Genomic DNA, 20,711 nt, shown 5'->3' on the forward strand with positions numbered 1-20,711 from the left:
ATGAACACCTTAATAATCGATTCTTCGCCGCAGCCTCATATGGGGAAATATTGATAATCGATCATCCACGCCCCGCCACTGATGCATTGGATGCACCAGATAGAGATACAAGAAGAAAAGTTCGGTTCAGTTTGAACACCAAAGTTTTCTGGTTCTGGTCTTCTGGTAAACGAAGTTTTCGATTCTAAGAATCTAATTTTGATCCGGCCAACCGGTTCTTATGAGAAAAAGCCGGTTATCTGAACCTAAAAAGTTCGGCGTTCAATAAAAAACGAATATCAGTAGTTGTAACCGAACTTTTTTTCCAGTGAAGAGCAAATGATTGGAGGAGTATGGACTGTGGGAGGTCTGGAGGTCCATTTCTGGCTAGCAGGCATGACATTTGTTCTAAAAGTGGTCTGATTTTGCAATGAGGAACTACAATTTCTGACTCATAGGTAAAAACACATACCTTCATAGGGGATCCAACGGCAGATATATATGCCGTTTCTAAAATGAGCCAGAAGTTTTAGTCCTTAATTGCAAAGTGTAGTCCAAATCATGCTCAGCACATGGCGATATGAAGGCTGAAGCGCAATAAATATGCTTTCATCCTACGCATGCAGACAACTATTCGAGCTGAGAGATGTCATTGTAGCATAAACGAAGAATTGAAAGCGTTTTGTCATTTTGGATCCTCGCGGTGAGGCCTGCCGTTGCCGTTGGGTTGGTGCTGTGGATGCGGAGAGTCAAAACGCCTTCACTCCCGTGCATATGCAACACGGACATCCATGGAGCGCGAATAGTTGCATCCAGGAGTCGTAACGAAATCGTCCAGTGCTCATTGAATCCGCACCGACCAATGGCACTTACCTTGCGATTTTTCCGAATTCTGAGGTAATTTGTCAGATACTGATTTAACTGTGATCTTATTCTAATAAATTGATTTTTGATTTTTGTCTCAGGTCGGATTGCTGCTGGGGAAGGTCGCTTCAAAATTAACACAGATGTGACCATCAACACCGAAGTCAAGTCGATCCCAGTTACCAAGAAAGGTGTATTTTTTGCCTTCAGGGACCAAGGGGCTTGCATCTCCCTTCTAGCAATCAAGGTAAAGCCGCAGCTACTGTTTTTTCCATTTATTTCCTATGTTCAGTATCAGTTCAATAAAAAACAGAGCGAAAAGTTTTCTTCAAAACTCATTTTACAGTAAGCAATTCTTACTGAGTATGAAGAATTGGCACTGTCTCCTCTTTATCACAAGCTAAATATTTTTGCACGAACATCTATGTATTCACATTTGTAATATCTCGGTATCGTACCGCAAACATCCTCTTGAAAGTCAAAGTCTGGATTTTGAACTGCTTCATTCAGACAGAGCCTCCCATAATGATACTCAGAGTAGACTACCTACCTTTCTACCTCAGCAACTTTCCCTTTCCAACACCATTAATATCGAAACGTAACACTAACCATTTTCTTCCATCACTCTTCTTTGTTTTTATGCTGCCATGCTAAGGAAGAACGCCGTATGAACATTCGAGAGTTGCCAAGTTTCATTGGATACAATTTTTATTTTTAAAATTTTAATTTTTTATTTTTATTTTTAATTTTTTCTTGAAATTTTCCGGGACTTAAGGTGAAATTCCGAACAAAATAATCCTAAAAATCGAAAGGAAACATTCATAAGTTTACCAGGAAATTCGTGTTTTATCAAAGGACATTTGGCGACGCCTAAAGGTTCATACGGCGTTTTTACTTAGCACGGCGGCATAAGGTCGTCCAAAGTGTCTTCTCTTATTTTGGAACCTATCGATACGGTGATCGAACCATATGTTTCCTCCGTGCGCAGGATGGTGATTAATCTAATCTGGGCGTTGGATGTGTTTCAGATCTACTATATTATGTGTCCGGAGGTGACGATCAACTTCGCGCATTTCAACGCGACGCCGACGGGGCGAGAAGTGACGCTGATCGAGCAATCCACCGGACGCTGCGTGGACAACGCCGAAGTGGTGGATGGAAGCCCGACCTACTTGTGCAAAGGCGACGGGAAGTGGTACCTCCCCACCGGTGGCTGTAAGTGCAAGCCTGGCTTCGAACCCGACCACGCCAAACAAACCTGCAACGGTAAGTGTCATCCTAATCCATTTTAATTTCCATCGGTAAGCTCAATCATATTCCAAAATGATACGTGAAGATAGCGAAAGTGCGAAGCTACAAATCTCCATTTTGGTGGTTTAAAATTTCCGCTCTTAGTAGTTTATTTTTCGAAGAAAAATAAACTACTAGGAGCGGTACCGCTCACGGAGTTCACGGTATCACATTAAAGCGGAAAGTCAAAGCGCCATCGCTCGATGAGCTAACTAAACTGGGATCGGTGGTTCAACCCGAAAAGGAACTTGACTGGGAGGAAATTCCGAGTGGAGTTATGCTGGAGCAAGTTCATGTTGATGGTTAGTCGTGGTCGGAAAATACATTTTCCCGCGGCGACATTATCCAGGGTAGCCGCGCGTGAAGATTGGAAACGCCAAGACAGACATCATTACGAATAATTATCCGGGGAGATCAAACTCCTCCAAGTCACTCCGTTGCCAATTCCCGACCCTTCCCGACTTTTCTCTTCAAGTAGTTGTCGGAGGGGGCAGAGTGACAGTTCTCCAACAGTCACTGAAAACCTTGAAAACTTAGTTATTTTACCCGACATAACCGTAAAAAGTCAGGAAATTTTGCTCAGAACCTTGAAATTATTCCGTCAGGCCGAAAAATTGTATTATTTTCAGTTCCGTAGACTTTACGCCAAACAATTTTTTGAGGAGCATATTTTCATAAGTAAAAATGAGACTCACCTCTTGTAAAAGTAAGGAACTTCTTTTTCAGAGATCAGCCATAAAATCACCTATCTGCACACGGAATCTCCAAGCACCCCGGATGTCCCTAGAATGAGCCAAGATTCGTAGTTCCTCATCGCAAAATGTGGTTCAACTGGACTGCATTTTGCAATTTGGAACTATAAATTCCGGCTCATCTGAAAAAACACGTATGTGCATAGGGAAACTAATGGCACACACGCTGTTTTTAAACCGAGCCAGAAGATATAGTTCCAAATTGCAAAATGCAGTCCAATTCGTCGTTCCTCGGACGAAGGAACATAACTCCATTCTAAGGTCGCAAAATTGACTCGAGCAATTCAAACTTTTACAAGAATATCCTAGTGCAATTTCTGTTCAAAACGTCGCTAATTTTTGCATGCAATCAGAAGAAAAATCAGTGAAATTCCCAGTTGGAAATGCCCACGATTCTCCTCATAAAAACCCAATCCGCAAGGGAAAATTTGGCAACATTGAAATTTAGTTATGTTCTTTGGCGAGGAAAACGCAGGAAAACGACGAATTTGCGATGGAGGGCGCGCCCGAGTCGGCATCAGGGGCGCGAGGCGAAAGACAAAGACAGGCCAAGACGGGCGTGTTTATTTTTACAAGCTCAACAAGAAGCAATCACTGAGTCAATTAGGACGGGATGTTCCAGGGTTGCTGTGAGCGGGAAAAAAGACGCCGGAGCAAGGAAAACAATGATCGCGCCTCAGTCGCTCAGTGTCAACAGGGAACGAGACGACGAGATAACGGCCGGGGGTGCGGGAGGCCCTCATCAAAGGGGGAAGCGGGAAGATGGATGAGTTTCATTAGTGCGAGAATCTGCGGCCCCGACCCCGATGGGGGGGGGGGGGGGGGGCACGTGGGGGTGGCGTTATTGGGGGCCGAGCGCGAATCGCCCCCAGGATCCAGCCGGCCCGGAGCCCCACTCGGTGATCGATTATTTGCCCCGGTGTCGATGAAGTCATCCGATGCTCCTGCCGGCGCCGGAAATCGGAATGAGTTAGTTTTCACTGACTCTCGTGCAGCTTAGACCGGAAAACTCGGTGAAAAATCTCTTGCCGGCCGGCAAGCATAAGGAATCCTTGAACTAGGGGCGGTCGGAGGGTTATATTCAAGCAGAAGAAGATAGTACGAAAATTATCAATAAAGTAATTGGATTGCATTTTGCAAACTGGAACCAGAAGCATTGCAATGGTGCTAAGATTGTGCAACTTCATCCTTTGCAATACAATTACTGAAACCATGAGAAAGTATGTTTACATGATAATTTTTGTCTTAAATTTACAGTTTTCAGCTAGTAAAATAGAAACTGTTAATGGATAATCAGGTTTTCCCTCCAAGACAAAAGAAGATACACACTTTTAGCAACATTGCAATGCTCCTGGCTCCTTTTTGCAAAATTCAATCCAATTTACCTGCTTTTCGCATTTGGACTACGTTTTGCAATAAGGAACCATAACTCCAGACTCATCTTAGAAACAACGTATGTATCGTTTTCCCTTGCAGATAGGTTCTTTTATGGATGAGCCAGATTTTGTAGCTCTCTATCGCAAAATGTAGTCCATTCTGCAACAACAAGCCAGTTTTGGCTCATTTAGATCATAACATGTGTATTGGTTTCCTAACGGAGATAAGTGATTATATGAATGAGCTAGAATTACTCTATTATGTACCATTATTTTCCATGTGCAGCTAGGGGATTTAACGAATGAGCCAAAAATGGTGGCATCTTATTGCAAAAAGAAGTCTTTCTGAATCGGGATTTTTGTTTTGAAGCAGGTTGTTAGTAAAAGTTCTCCTACGTCAAATAATTAGTTAAACAATCTTATGCCAGAAAATTATTGTCACCACGAAGATTCTATTGCTTATAAACGTGTTTTGCATGAGAGCAGCGCAACAATAAGAAAATCTTTAATTTTCAAGCAAAAAACTTCCATCATCCTTGTAAGCTATTAAGAAAAATCAGGAAGGAATAATTTTTTTGGCAAGGATACGAATGGAAAATGAATCAACGCATTTCTCACAAAAATTTCAGGAATTAAGGACTTCTTTTCAATTCTGGAGTGATCACTTTGAAACCTTAAAAAAGAAAGATCAATGATTTATGTTAGTGTCATCATCATCAAATCAAACTGAAATGTAAAATAGGGGTAAAAAAACTAATCTACGGTGGTGTTGTGCATGCATCTTGATGTACAAGAATCCGAATGCAACTTAATCTTTGAGTGACTTTACTCAGAACAAACACGTTTTCTTAACGGAGTCGATCGCCAAGTTATTCCTTTTTTTTCCTTCCCATGTTCCCATAATTATTTCCCCCATTCTTCCCTTTTTCCAAGAATATCAGAGGAAAATGTTGGAAATCTCGAAGAAACATCGGGGAATTTTCTAATTGTTTCTCGTAGCTGTTCAGGAATTCGCAAATGGGTGGCCCGAATCTCGGAGCATCGAAATGGCTTCCGAGGGTGCTCAAAAAGCGGAGCACTAACTTCGGTACTTTGACAGCTTAAGCTCTAAATTAAAGCTCAGGCTTTATTAGCGTACTCACGCACGTAAATTAACACGCGGAAGCTCGCTAAGCTCAAGGAAAAACGAAACCGCTGACTCAGGGCTCAAACGGAGGCATGAGCTTCAACCGGCTCCGGGTCACGCCGCCGGAGGAGTTTTCACATCCATTCCCTTATTTCCCTTATTTCCCTTTCGCAACGTTGTTCTCGTGCTCGGAACCCGATTTTCTCCTGCAGGACACTTTGCACTGCAGGACAAACAGGGTTCTCGCGCATGTGGAAATCTGGGAAAGCTCCACGAGAGAAGGGGTTTCAGGGTGGCTGTAAAAATCGAAAACAGAACAGATTAAAAGAGAAACAACTTAAAACGGGACTGAGGCCGCAAATAATAAAAAGAAACACGTAAAATAAAATAAGAAACCCAGGACCTTCCGCAGGGATCACACCCGCATTTTTAACCCGCAAAATAAGAAATATTAAAAGAAAGGACACTATGAGCCTTACCGTTGTTATTGTGAGACTGATGGTGCAACCAAAATAAACGAACAAGTGCGACTTGAACGGATTAAACAGATCGACGCATGAGTCGTTTTGACAAGCGTGTTCAACACGCCTGTTCAGGAAGAATAACAAGGAACCATCGGAAAACTCGGAAATTATCTGAAAATTTGATATAGTCAGGAAAATTGATCATGGTTCAGGAAATCTCGAGTGCATCAAGCATTTTTCAACTACATTAGGTTTGTAAAATCAAACGAGTGTCGATTGGACTACATTTTGCAGTGAGGAACTACGATTTCTGGCCCAGTTTCGAAACAACGTATGTAACATTATTAGTTTCCCTACGCACATACGTGTTTTTTACGGATGAGCTAGAAAACGCAGTTTCTAAAATTGCAGAATGCAGTCCAATTTATTCGCACAAAATATCAGGTAATTTCGTAATGTAGTCTAATTTATTCGCGCAAAATATCAGGTGATTTCATTTATCATGCCGGATAATGTCAGGAAAATATCAGAAAAATCCGCGATTGAATTTAATCAGAAACCCTTTGAATTGAAAAATGATCTGTGATCGAAGCTTCCGTGTAACTTTTCAACTTGTAAGCGTTTTTTTCTCAATTACGTCAGAGTCCCTTTATACTGAGAGTCAAGACAACACCCCCTCATGGAGTCACAAACGGGAATAAAGATTACAGAAATTGAACGTTTTTTGTAATCTTTGATCGGCCCATTCTCAAATTCCTTTCTCCGTTCCTTCTCTCATTCCGTTTGTTCCTTGCCAAACCCGTAATTCCTTGGTTCATTCCAGAATATAATCTTTGCAATCGGTGAAAATGTAATCTTAATTCCCGTCTGTGACACAGTGAAGGCCTAAAATACGGGAACCAATCAGAAATGGATTCACATTGTCGTGACTCTCAGTTTAAAGGGACTCCAAATTACGTCACCTGAATTCCTCGTTTTCATATCCCTTCAAGTTGAAGGGTCCCCCAGCCCTGCATCCCCGAGCGAAAACGGAGTTCGTACAAGATGACGCCTCGTCCCTGCGGACTTGGCAACGCGATACTCGGGAGTTTTTTCGCGGGACCCTTCCGCCCTTCCGCCCTGGCGGGCTGTTTATTACTCGTCCCTCCCGCGAAGGCGAAGGGAGCGGGAGCCTGAGCCGGCGATCCCTGGATCCCTGACACGTTTAACTTTTTAACGGCGATAAATCAAGGCGGCCGCGGAAAAAATTACGATCGCCCTCGCGGCCCTTCGCCCCCGCGGCCCCGAACTTTCCTCGCCCCGCGATAAATCAAAGGCGGCAACTTTCGACTCGCGGACCGGCCGCTCGCGCCTTCCAGTCGACGGAATACCTAATGCGCTACTTCTAACTCCGTCACGGCGGGAGCCAGATAAGGTGTCCCGTACTTGCCTCGCTCGCTGCCCAGTTCTGAAGGGCTGAAGAAAAACGCCGTATGAACATTCGAGGGTTGCCAAATTTCCTCCTATGAAATATTTATTTTCAAGGGAATTTATGACTGTTTTTTTTTAATTTTCGAGAACTTCGGGTGAAATTGCGGCCAAAATTGTCTGAAAAATTGGAAGAAAAAGATTCATAAGTTTTCTCGAAAATTCGTGTTGTATCGCAAGAAATTTGGCAACGCCTGAAGGCTCATACGGCGTTTTTGCTTAGCACGGTAGAGTTCCGCTTATAAAGCTAACACGGAGGAACCTTAGTTTCTCACTTCCCGCATTCTGTTAACTTTAACTTTAAGGGTAAATTAACCCCCAACGAATGGGGGTTAAGTTGATCGCTGGAGCATTTACCGCGATAGAGTTCACTCGGAGCACGTATTAAAACTTGTGCAAGCCAGTGCTGAGGTTGACCTGTTCTCCGATTGGAGTTGAATCAACTGCGTCGGGGGTTCATTACACGGTGACGAGTTCTTGAAAAGTCAGGGGAAACCTGGGATTTATAGAGAATTTTGCTGTGGACCTCCCAATTTATTTTTCTGGCCCAAACACAGCTTTTTCAATTTTAAGAGATTTTACGCTTAATTTTTCGCGATGAGAATATGATGAGAATTCATGCCAAAAAAAATTAATTGAAAAGTCAAGGGAAAGACAGGAAATTTTGGGCCAAAATTCTTGAAAAGTCTGTGAAATTAATATTCAAACCCCCTTAAAAATTCCTGAAAAGTCACGGAATTGTGAAATCTAAGGCAGCCTGTCATCCTCTATTAACTCTCTGACTTTCGTTTAATCTGTGACGTTTATTAAAGTTCCTCTTCATTATAGATTTCTTCTTGGACCTTCAGATGATATGAATGTTGAACCATATCACAGCTTAGAGGAGTTGATCATTATTTGGCGCGGAGAACTCTCAAAAATTAACCTTTTGCGAACATTTCCAACTCAAAGATAAAGTTGGAACACGGGAATTTGAGAAAATCGCCTGTCAATTGCAAAGTTTGGATTTTGATACGATGTTCTTGAGAGTATCGTAGAAAACATTCAGTCCTAAAAAGTGGCAATTTATCTTTTCCACCAAAAATATGTTTTTTCGCTGCACCGAACAAATTGAATTCCCACCTTTAGGCAGATTATGCGGGACTATATCACAGTAACCACCCCTAAAAATTTGAAACAGAAACAAAGAAGGAAACGTAGGAAAATCGGACAGGGATTCCGTACCCTTTTGGATCCCTCGCGAAGTCGGAGGGATTCAGTTTTCGGCTCACGAGTTTCAAAACAGCCCGAAACATTAATTCCCGACCCCCGACCCTCCGTTTATTTCACTTTCAACTTTTTCGCGGAGTAATTTCCTATGTTTTCCGAGTTGACATTTCTTTGCGCTGCGAACAGCGAGTTTGAAGCCTTGTTTCCTCTGTTAGAGTCTTGAGAGGAGTCTCATTCAACAGCGTGCAACCTTTGAAGTGGCCCACCACAGCGGAGCACCAATCAATTTTTAATCTCGCAGCAAAGGAGTCGGCATCTTGGACCCAAGCGATTTTCTTCTCTTGCGCGCTGCCAAGATTCGCCAGATAGTGCTGTAAAATCAGCACCTTTCCTCATTTGAATCCGTGTAAAGTTTCCACTTTTTATCGCATAACCTGGCAACGCGGTGGCGGTGGTGCGGCGCGCGGCGCTGGGATATTTTCCACCCGTTCATAAGCTCGCTTCAGCGGAATCAGAAGTTGTTGCTTGTAGTCAAATTTATCTCACTAAACTAAAATCTTTTTTTTGCGTATTCATTTCCCTTATTTTTCCGTAAGTTCTCCTCTTGTTGCTAAAGATAGGCTCTAAATCATAAGTAAAGGAAGAGATTTTTGTTTGCATCAACATGATATACAAGCAGACATAATTTTAAAGGTAAAAGAAAGTAAGAAAAAAAATGTGAGTAACCAGAGGATATCGTCTAATTATCCTAGTATTTTGTTCGGTAATTGATTCTGCCAAAATAATAGTGGTCCTTAACTAACTACCTTAACTAGTAACCTTTAACTAGAGAATTTGACCCATTTTTCTTGTTAGCGTCTCAATGTATTTTCTATCATTGTGTTTGACGTTCCAAGCTGAATGTTTTCAAAATTCTAGCGACTTAACTTCAGGTTTAATTTTTTTTTCTCCATCTCGGAGAAACTTTTAATTCCAGAAAAACTTGCCTCATGTCAGTAACTCAATAAAAAATCACTTCTCACTGAAAAACTATATTTCCTTTCGGTTGAACATGAAACCTGAAATGTGAGATTTTCAACCCAGTGAACTTCAATACGTGGAAAATCAGTAAAGTGTTATCACCAACTTGGTAAAATCAGGAGAAAATAAAATACTTAAGCGCTTAAAAATAATATTTACAAAATAATCTGTAGTAGTTCGGGGGAAGTACAGATCCGTTTTTAACCTAAACCGCAAGTGACATTTGGTCGAAACTGATGTGTTTTGATTATATTTTTTTCTTTGAGGCTATTTATAATAAAATTTTGTGAAATGCAAGGAAAAGTTAAAGAACTTTTTGACTTGTTTTTTTATTTTTTTTTACAAGCAACCCGACTAAGACACGGATACATTCATCGGATTATTCGTCAAAAATGTTCAACCGCGTGGCAACGGAGCTCTCCGGCATCAAACAAAACGCGCCGTGGAAAGTGATTAAACTGAAAAAGTGGGATAAGAGAAAGAAAACTACTAATTCTCCTACTTTTTAATATTATTAAAAGTTGCAGAAAATGCAGCCATCCCCGCCGCGCCTGTTAAAAACATTTTCGTCGAGATAAGTTGGTCTTATAATCCTTTTTCTTTTCCCTCTTTGACTCGAGGAAGAAATTATAGAAGATGCTGAGGAGAAATTCAGCGGTGGCGGGGGTGGAGGGGTTGTGGCGTTTCCAGCTGACTTTCCCACCGCTGCTGCGTTCGTGTTTTTTTTTATCGGCTCAGAGCCGTTGCTAAACATTTTAGATTAAGTTTCTTGCTTTTACGATAGTAGTTGCCGCCCCGTAACACTTCAACCTCGAACGTCAAATTTAAAATTTCGGGGACGGTGATCCGGGTGTTCGAAGGTTTCAAACGCCTCAAGATATATCACCTATTAACAAAACAACAACCAAGCTAACTTTAAGTTTTGTTATTATCAGCTCATTTGCACATTATTGTGAATGATCTTTCTAAACGACGCAACGTTTGAGTCCTCAACTTATTTCCACTGACGCAGATAATCGAAGGACACAGAGGACAAGGCTAGCGCATAAAGTGCAGTTTTTGCTACTTCAAGAAATGCGTGTTTTAAGTTTCAAAATAACATGGAGCTTTATGGCGGAAAGATAGTTCTAACTCACTTTTTGATGGATAAAAATTGAATTCAAGTCGTGAATTTTTCACAGAATTTATTTCATAACTAATTTTTGTTGAAATTGTAAATATCTCAGCATTTTTTTCAAAACTGTATTCATGCACCTTGTCCTTCATGCTCCTCAATCCGCCTCTTCTCTGCGGTGTTGGTTGGTGACCTGCTTTTACATCAGAGACAAAGAGAGATACTTCATTTTTTTATTTTTGGGACTAAATCATTCACTGTCGACCTACCTACTTGGTGGATGTTTGACAACGTGTTGAGTATTTCGTTTTGTGAAAAAGCCGGTAAACTTTTCCGGTTCATTACGTCACCCGAAGCTCATCATCCACCAGAAAGAAGTGCCGAATCCCCGAATGTAAAAGTTTCCACTTGTCGCCAAGATGTTAGTGAAGGGTCTCTCTTTGTCTAAGGTTTTCTATGACTCTAAAATTCGGCTTCGGAAAAGTCCGGCTTTGGTTTATCTTATAAACGATGTAGGTAACGGCAGCGCTGCTTAAAAACTCCCGAAGCTTTCTTCCGCTGTTACTCGTTCTTTTTTCCCGCCTCAGTCCCTCCCTCCCCCCCCCCCCCCAGCCGCCCCGCTCTCTTTTCTGTTGTCAAAACGTTTGCGATGTGGTTAATTTGGCCGACGCGCTGATCGTTATTAACTTCGTGTTTCCAAGCTGATAAAACATTTCTAAAGCGCGAATGGGAACAAGGAACCCGGAGAGAACGCGCCGCTCCGTCGATGGAAGCGGGCGGGTCAAAGGGAACCGAGATGGAGAATTCTCGGCGAAAAATTGTATCGAACCGCGATTTTGAATGGCTACATCGCCGCGTTTGATTTCAATTCCGTTGAGTCCGCTCAAAGGAAAGAACGAGAGCTGATAAAGGCGAATACCGGAACACCCTTTTTCTTTCATCAGTCGGCTCAGCCGCGAGTCAGAGGTTACTTTGTAAGAAAAAGTCCACTCTAAGTTTTGCCACAAGCAGATCAACCCTTTAGATGCCCAAGCCGGGTCGAAGTGGCCCGAGGCTCGCTAAAAACACGTGCTCCTCCTATTGTATGGGGCCGACACTTGCGAGCCGTAGATATATGGGTCTCCGAAAACACCCTTAAGAAAGATTCAGACGTTGAATTGAAAAAAAAGAGAAAATAATCGAGTGTCAACACAGCCGACGATAGAAGAGACATATTCGGGCCTCGTATTTTAACTTTTCTCCCAAATCTGATCGCCACCTCATCGGCAGCATAGAGCGAGGCATGACGGGTTCATGCCTCGCGTCATCGCGCCTTCAATTTTTGCAGATGCAACACGGGCATCCATCAAGTACGAATAGTTGTATCTCTGCGCCGTTCTTTTCCCTTGCCCAATTTCCGTGTTGTGTTGGCTCCGTTCGTATTAATATTGTAGTGGTGATTCAAGGGCGATGCGAACAATACAGCCGACGAAAGAAAAGACGTAATCGAGCCTCGTTTTTCATCTTTTCTCCTGAATATGAGCCCCACCTCATTGACAGCATAAGGCGGAGCATTGCGAGTTCACGCTTCGCGCCATCGCGCCTTCAATTTCGCACATGCAACACGCGCATCCATCAAGCACGAATAGTTGTATCTCTGCGTTGTCATCGTATGGTGACTTACTCGTGTATGTATGATGAATTCTAATTTTTGCTTGTACACCTTAAAGCTGAATCAATCAATAAGATAATTATCGACTGTAGGAAAAAAATCTCGTTCTCTTTTGATTCGAACGTTTCTCATAAGTTTTTTGAGTGTTTGATTTTCTTCTCAACATCTCACTGATTTTAATGATTTTTTTTTTTTTTGTTTCAGTTTGTCCAACGGGGAAATTCAAGCACGCCACAGGGGACAATCGCTGCCAGCCCTGTCCAGCCAACAGCAAAGCACCAGATTATGGCTTCGCCGAGTGCAAGTGTAATTCTGGTTATTATCGTGCCGCCAAAGACCCCAAAAGCATGGCCTGCACCCGTAAGTACAATTTATCAATACGCCTTAGCCATCTCTTTATTCGCGTAATGGAATGGATGATGTAATCTCTTATGCCTTCTTCGCAACTGTCCTCAGTAAGAGAGACCTCAGGCCAGAGACGCATCATAATGCCCCAAGAGTGATTTGTATCCATCGTCGTCAGAAAACTTTATTTTATGTTTTTAGCAGTGAAACGTTCTCAAGAATGAGTTGCAATTCACTGGTTTTTTTTTATTTTTGTGCCATTGAATAACACAAAAAGTTGCAGTTTAATTCGACAGTTTCCAGCACCCTGAACATGCCGAATAGAATGTCAAATAATTTTTCCTCGGAACTACGTCTTTTGAATTTTAAACTTAAAACCGGCATAACTTTGGCTTGGTTTGAACTAGGTTAATTGTGGAGTCCCGTCCCCCCCCCCCCCCCAATTTTTTTTGAAACAATTTCCTCTGTCGTAGTTTTTTTTTTTTTTTTTTTTTTTTTTTTTTTTTTTTTAACATCCTTTATTAAGTAATGATACATAATATTAACAAGTTTAATATGGAATAATAAACATTAACTTTAAAATTATATTGATTTACTTAACAAAGACCCCGGAACCGCCTGGTGGCATTACATCGGGGGGGTTCTGTCGTAGTTTGAATTACTCAGTTTCGAGTTTCTGTGGATTATGGTTTTCGTTCCCGTTTGTTTTCTGGTCACATTTTGATTATCTGTTCGATCCTTTTTGGTTATACCTACAGTGTTTTTTTCAGTTTGGTTAGGATGTTTAGTATTCCGCCGGTAAATGTTAAAGTGCGCTGCGCTTTGCGCCATCAAGGGATGGGAATACCCTCAGCGTTGACGTGAAACTGTCAGGGATGAAGGGCGTAGGGGGTAGAGGCAGCAGCGCGCACGTCGCCGGGCGGGTCGGGGTGGGGGTTCGAGTTTTGCGTCTCGCGACTTGCTGGCTGCATTTCAAAAAAAAAGCTCGAGTTCTTTGAACTTTTTTCGCAAGTTTCAACTTTAATTTGTTAACGCGGTAGCGAGACGGGCGTTGCCGCCGGAACGCCGCGCGGGCTACCCCTCCGCGAGCGGGGGTTCGCCCGGTGGATGTGGCACCCCTGGCGAGACACTTGACCCCACTCCGCACCCCTCCGAACTTTCGGCCAAGTCGTGAAAAGAATGTAGGACACCTTTTTTTTCCGCCTCCCCTCCGCCGCCCCGCGCCCGCCCTCCCCGGACGTCGCGCCGCGTACAGACAGAATGGCGTCCGCGCAGATTCGAACCCTCGCCGTTTTTTAAGAAGCCCTCTAAGAACCCAACACACGCCATCATTATTGTGCCCCGCTCCTTCGCCTCGCTTTTGCGAATTTGATACCAATCAGTGGCGTGGCGTGCTTTGCGATATATCGATTGATCGGCCGTTTAAACCTATGGAAAAGTATCGATAAACAGGGTGTTCGCAGCGAACACCTCAATAATCGATTATTTACCACAGCTTTAAATGGGGAAATATCGATAGATCGCAAAGCAAGCCACGCCACTGATACCAATCCGGCTAATGATTTCGTCGTGTCATGTCGCCGAGTTTGATTCCGCGCCGAAAATCGGTGTCTCCTTTCTTCTTGTCCGCCCTTTTCAAAGGCTCTCGTCGTTGCTCTTCTCGCCGGTCTTTTACCTAACCGTGCAGGTTGATTTTCGGTCACCCAGAGGGTATAAAACCAATGAAGGCACAAAAATTAAAGTTTGCTTCCTCATACCAACAACAGGTGTCAAACTTTTGCGCTCTAAATGTCGGAGAGCAGATGCAAAAATGTGTTAGGCGTTTTAATCCCGAAAACGTCAAAAATTTCAAAGTGAAGAGGATCGATAAATTGTTTTTTTTAAATTCAAATGAAGAATCAAGTGTTTTTGGTTGGAGAAAATCCCTCCCAAGAAGAATCTCTAAAATAGAAAATCCCGTTTTTAGATGCCCAGAACGGCATTTCCGGAAAATCTTAGTAGGTGGGGAGGAGGCAAAAGTTGTTGAGAGGAGGTAAAACTCCCTCTGGATGAAGGGGGGGGGGCAAACTTAAGCAAATCCCAAAATATGCGCTAGTATCAATCAAAAGTGCCTCATAAAAGGTCAAATTCTAAATGAGGAGGACCTCCCCCAGTTACGCCCCTGCTTGTGCTCCTGGAATCGCAACGGCGTAGAACTGTTCTAATAACGTCGTTAGCCATTAGAAACTGAAAATTACGCACATTAAATATAATTTATTTAGATGTTTATTTGTGGCCGCGCGAGTGCTCTCCTCCTGGGAAGCAATAAAGGTGCCGAAAAGCGCGGAAACTGGTGCGGCGCCAACAGTTTCCAATTCTGCCACGCTAAGGAAAAACGCCGTACGAGCCATCAGGCGTTGCCAAATTGTCTTCGATAAGACACGAATTCCCTGGAAAACTTATGAATATTTTTATTCCAATTTTTCAGAGAATTTTGTTAGTATTTTGATCTCAAGTTCCTGAAATTTTCAAGGGAAAATATTCATAATTTTCCTCCAAAATAGACATTTTATCAAAGGACATTTGGCAACTCTCGAATGTTCATACGGCGTTCTTCCTTAGCTCGGCAGAATTGTTGCAGGAGCATCGGGATCGGGCGACGGAACAACAAAGCCATAAAAAGCGCCCGATCCGGCACTTCGCAGCCGCGGCAAATTCGAATACCATCGTAGCTCTCACCTTTCCAAAACAATATTCTCGCCCCTATTTCCTATTCCGATAACTCTCCACCCCCGCGCGGCCCTGCCGCCCCCGCGGCTTGATAATTTCCCGCACCTCCTTCTCGCTTTCTCCTCGAGACCCCGCCGGAGCTTTCCCTCGCTCTTCGGAGAATTTCATCCGAGAAATATATGCGATTGGTTTCATTATTTTTTCTCCCTGCGGAAACTCCTTCGGTCCTTCGATTTATTGCTTCGATCCGTGCCCGCGAGGTTGCCTCGTCTCGGCTTCTTGCCTCTTTGTAGGTGTACTATGTCACTCTTTCCAGCGGGTTGATAATTGAAATTGATAGACAAAGCGATAGATTAAGATGACATAGGGAACATGGAGCGATCGTATTGGTTGAACCAAACTGTAGGGTTTCTCGCGGGCTGCCGTTAGTTTGTCTGTTACTTACCTCTTATGTCTATTGCAACCACCCTCTCGCACCATTAGGATCGCTTTATTTTCAGTTTTTCTTCTTTGTCTAGTATAGCTTTGTCTATCAATTTCAACAATCAACCCGCAGGAAGAGTTTCACGGAGCACAGAGAGAGAGAGAGAGAGAGGAAGGTAGTACTTACCATTCTTCATGTATAAGATAATACACATCTGTGTGCAAAGAGACAGAGAGTAAGCACTAGCATCATCTCAGTCTTACAAAAAACACGGTGGATGCGTTGAATATTTACCAAGTCACCTCAAAAGTTAGGAATTTACGTGTGCATCGTATGTCGTTCAGAGCGTCACGCAAGGCAAGAAGCACAGAATTCTTATTGTAAATAAAATCAGTGCATGCGTTGCATTTTTTATCAGTACGTTAACGTACGTCTGTGGATGAAGTGGGTGTTAATAGCTTAAATTATTCGATGGTTAGGCAACCTTGCTTGCATCCATTTTTCACCACCCTGAAACTTGAAGAGGGCGACGAAAAGACGGAACGACCTCTCGTTTAGGCGACCGTTTTCATGATTTCGTTGTTAACCCTTAAGCCGGGTCAAATTTACCCGAGGCCTGCTGAAATATGTGCCCCGCGGATTGTATGAGGTCGTTTGATGCGGGCTTTAGTTATTGCTCTACGAATTCTTCATAAGAAAAGAATCGGACATCAAATTGAAAAATAAGACAAAAATCGAGTTTCAACACAGCCAAAGGTAGGACAGACGTAATCGGGCCTTGTTTTTTAAACTTTTCTCTCGAATATGAGCGACATCTCATTGACAGCAGAGCGGAGCATTGCGAGTTCACGCCTCGCGCCATCGCGCCTTCAATTTTTCAGACGCAACACGGACATCCATCAAGCACGAATAATTGCATCTCTATTATCAACGCGCGTTGAGATTTCGAGCTTGTGCGTGCCTTTCTGTTTCAACACGGAATTCTAAACCTAGTCAGTCTTCAAGGCTTCCCTTCTTAGTAAAACATGTCTCTTTTATCGCTCTTAATCGGTGTTAAATTTTTTTGGCTCGATGAAATTTAGCTCCCATTGATGATAGTCTAAGATTCAAGCAAAACTGTCCGGTAAAATTCCAACTATACAGAGAGGTCTGAACTCTCCGAATTAAGGACGACCATTAAAAGATGCGGCACGTATACGTGCCTTTGAACATACCCACTGGCTAAAAATCGATCCATCGGTCGAGAAAGGACCCCCGCATGAAGAGTACAAGTGAGTCAAGACGTTTCGAGTCGGGAAATTCCGGCAACGTCCCCGAATCCTTGCCTCACTTTTCGTGCCCCACCCGAAGTGCTTCGCCGTTGAATTATTGCAACTCTTACGTCACCTCACCGTCATTCCCTTGAACAAAGTTACGGCTTATTGCACGGCCATCACAGACTCAGGGAAAACTCAATTTTCTTGAGCTAGACTTCCCTTCGCGGAGGCGGGGAGGGCGCGGGGGCGGACCGGGGGGGGGAACACGGGGGGCGCGCTTGGCTGTAACGGCCCCGCCGTTTACGTCGCGTCATAATTGCGCGTGCAACTCCATCATCCCCCCCTCCGCCGCCCGAACAGAAGCTCCCATGAGGCGAATTATACATTTATGGAAGGATGCGGTGGGAGAGGGGGGGCTCGGGGGGGGGGGGCAGGCATGCCTCCTTGCACGCTCGCCGTGAACCCGCGCGCGGAGAGAGGCCAAGCACCGTCAAATAAGCTACGTAAGGGATGATTGCGTATTGTGTTGTTTCGCTGCGCTGAAAACAAGGGGTAGTTTTGAAAAGGCTCAATGGGAAAGAGAAAACTGCATAACTGCACTCTAACAGAGGCGGAATTGCCCGTCGTGGATGCCAATGCCGCTCGCTCCGTTCCCGATCCGATGTCGTGCGCTAGGAAACCCTCCTTCCGGCTCATTGTAGCTTAACGTCATTTCCGTGGGGGCTTTTCTCCCGCGCACAGGAAAAACCCCGTATCAACATCCCCGTCTTGCCAATTTTCCAAACCTGAAACATTCATTTTTCAAGAGTACACTGGAGGAAAAACACATTGGATCTAGAGTCCAGACTCTTGAAAACACTGACAAGAAAAAGTACTCTTGATTCAATCGGATTTTTGCTTGAATCAAAACGAAATCCGCTTAAATTAAGAGGCTTGGTTCTTGATTTAAGCTAGATTCTGATTGAATCAAGAGTACCTTTTCTTGTCGATGTTTTAAAGAGTCTGGACTCTAGATCCAATGTGTTTTTTTCCAGTGTAATATGAATATTTCCGCCCAAAATTTTCTAATACTTCAGTTTCTACGAGGAGGTACGCCCCCTGGCCGCCACGTGGCTCAATCCCAGGGGGCGCTTCGCGTCCTCTATGACTCGTTTCGTGGGTCCCCGTGAGTTAATCTATAAATAGAGCGGGCTCGTCCGAGGACTATCTTCTAATGATAGCCGTAAAATACACGCAAATCGGCGCCGGTCTACCTTTAAAATGAACTGTGACAGGGGAAAAATTTTTTTACATTGTTTAAGTGGGAGAACTCACAAAATCACGCAATATAAAAACGCCTGAGTCATATTTCTTAGTCTTAATACAGCTAGGGCATCCAGGGACCGCCATCCGCCAATAGCCGTCAAAACCGCGGAAACCGGCCCAGTGAAACGGTAGAACAAACGAAATGACAGCAAATGGAAACTTACGGGATCGGAGAGCTTACAGTAATGATGATTACTAAACAAAATATCTGAAACATGTTCTGAAAAATGGTCCCAAGTTTTCGAGAAAATTCGTATTTTAGCGAAGGAAATTTGGCAACGCACAAAAGCTCGTACGGCATTTTTTCTCGATGCTGTAGTTACAGTGCAGGGTATTCCCTGCTGTTACGTTTTCAGCCCCACTATTATTGATAGCACGGCAAACATACATGAAGACTCCTATTCCGATTGTGCGTATGCGTTCTATAGAGCTTTCAGGAGGAAAATATTGAGCGACATCGATAGTGGAACGCAACAACACTCTTTCTTGCCTCAATAAAGTGAATCGAAAAGTAAATCTGCAACGTCGAAAATCAAGATGCGTCTCACACCGGTTTCACCAGTAAAAATAATCGACTATTTACATTTGTGTTCAAGTAACTCAGAAAATCCATCGTTCAAAAAATGTCAATAGGCATTTCAAAATTCCCGAAAAAAAGGCAGAGAAAAAGTTTTACATTTGTTCGTGAACTGGAGTGGAATTCGATGAGTTTTAGATCTTATAGTACAGCCTTAATCACTTAATTTTTATCTTTCGGTTTTTTAGGGTGAGGCAGCTAGAGAAAATATAGGAAATTTATTTGAAAAATCCGTGAGTTTTTTGCGCATCCCTTTATTCAATATCGTAAAAACGTACAGCAGGGTGCTCTGTGCCTTAAAAATCTTCTAACGTAGAAATAAATTTAGAGTTGTTGATGATCTGGAAAAGTGGAGGAGAAAATTGATATTCTCTTGAGCGGAAATTTTTAGATTTGCAGATCCTAGTATGATTTTTAGAGATTGATTGAGCTGTTCAGATATTGCAATGCTTTGAGTGTTTGCTTTTTTTAAAATAATTTACTGAGTTTGATTCCTTTTGAAGCAGAGCTAGGAAAAATCTTGCATAGTTTACTTCGTCTCTTGGCCTGCAAAAACTCTGAATATTTCCCTTTGCAGGCACGACAATCCAATTAATCCACCTTTCACTCTCCCTCTCTGTCTAAAAGACGTTTTTAATGCAGTAGCTTGTTCTTTCATCAGTTGAGCATATTTAATTAGCCAAGATAGGATGTATTGTTCTGAGCTGCGCTGCTCTCTGTGCTTTTTGATGACGGTTGTTTGCACGCTCTTTAATCCGCTCTTACATTATCAGGGCAGATTAAGGGGCATCAAAAGTTTCCTGTTTTCGGCAGTATCGTCCTCGGCTCGCGGAGTCAACTTAGCAGGGATTTCCGAGTTGTCAGAAAGCTCGAGGTGGTATTAAGGAGGGTTAAGACATCTCCAGCCAGGTTGTCAAATCGACATTCCTCAAGTTCCGAAGCATGTATGAGGCTGTTGATTGAGTCCGTTGTCATAAATGGATCGACAGTTCATGTGCAATTGCTCAGATTCGTCCGAAAATTCCAAATCCTGACACAGTCATGCTTTTGATGATGATGATGATGTTGAACCGAGAAATATTTTGAGCTCATACTTTCGTGTAGTTTTTTCTTACTTTCATCAGTGAAGCTCTCTTAACACTTGAAAAACTCCATAAAGTGTTGATTTTTTCTTTTTCTCCCTCTCCTTCAACCAAAATTTTAGCTGTCAGAAGAAGAAAAAAAAAGAGAAAAAATGTGGTCGACTCCTTCATATGAAACAGACTCTGTCTGTTGCCCCAAGTTGATGTTTGAAATGTTCGCCTCATTGTTTATCGGCGAAATTCTGATTTAAAAAACGCATGGCAGCGTGCTTTTGGACTTATCATTCGTCGAAGGGTGGAAATTTGTCAACATGGGATTTACAGTTGATAATGAAGTTTGGAGTTGGTCCGGAGTCTCGTCGCGTTTTTTGTTGATATTTCGACAACTTTCTTGCGAGCTCTTCTGGAAGGGGGTCGGCTCACGAAAAAGGCGGGAGACGGGGTCCTCCCTGTGTCACGGGTGAGAATGACGTGGGGTCCACCGCGACTCCCCAGGGACTCACTTGAAGAGCTCATTAAAACTTATAATCTACCGACTCCCCCTTTCTGGTCATCCCTTTGTGTGCGCTCTGTTAGTGCTCGCAGGTTCTCTGTGTCTGGCAGCAATAAACACCCGCCCCAGTGCCACTTTTTGCAGTCCCACAGAATACTTAAGCTATTTTTCCTCTTTCCTCTTCTTTTCCTCCTCCTCCTCCTTCTTC

At 43.1% G+C, this 20,711-nt stretch overlaps 1 protein-coding gene across 12 annotated transcripts in view; it reads left to right on the forward strand.

Annotated features, from left to right (window-relative positions):
- The window catches only part of Eph (Eph receptor tyrosine kinase), a 437,826-nt gene that overhangs the window by 391,285 nt on the left and 25,830 nt on the right, over positions 1–20,711 (forward strand). For all 12 annotated transcript variants that reach the window (XM_019047129.2, XM_019047123.2, XM_019047130.2 and 9 more), the window contains exons 5-7: positions 945–1,090; positions 1,872–2,109; positions 12,517–12,672. In XM_019047129.2, coding sequence (XP_018902674.1) covers positions 945–1,090; positions 1,872–2,109; positions 12,517–12,672 — 540 coding nt within the window. The remainder of the gene's footprint in view (positions 1–944; positions 1,091–1,871; positions 2,110–12,516; positions 12,673–20,711) is intronic.

Source organism: Bemisia tabaci, chromosome 4, assembly GCF_918797505.1.
Source record: "Bemisia tabaci chromosome 4, PGI_BMITA_v3".
Lineage (NCBI taxonomy): Eukaryota > Metazoa > Arthropoda > Insecta > Hemiptera > Aleyrodidae > Bemisia > Bemisia tabaci.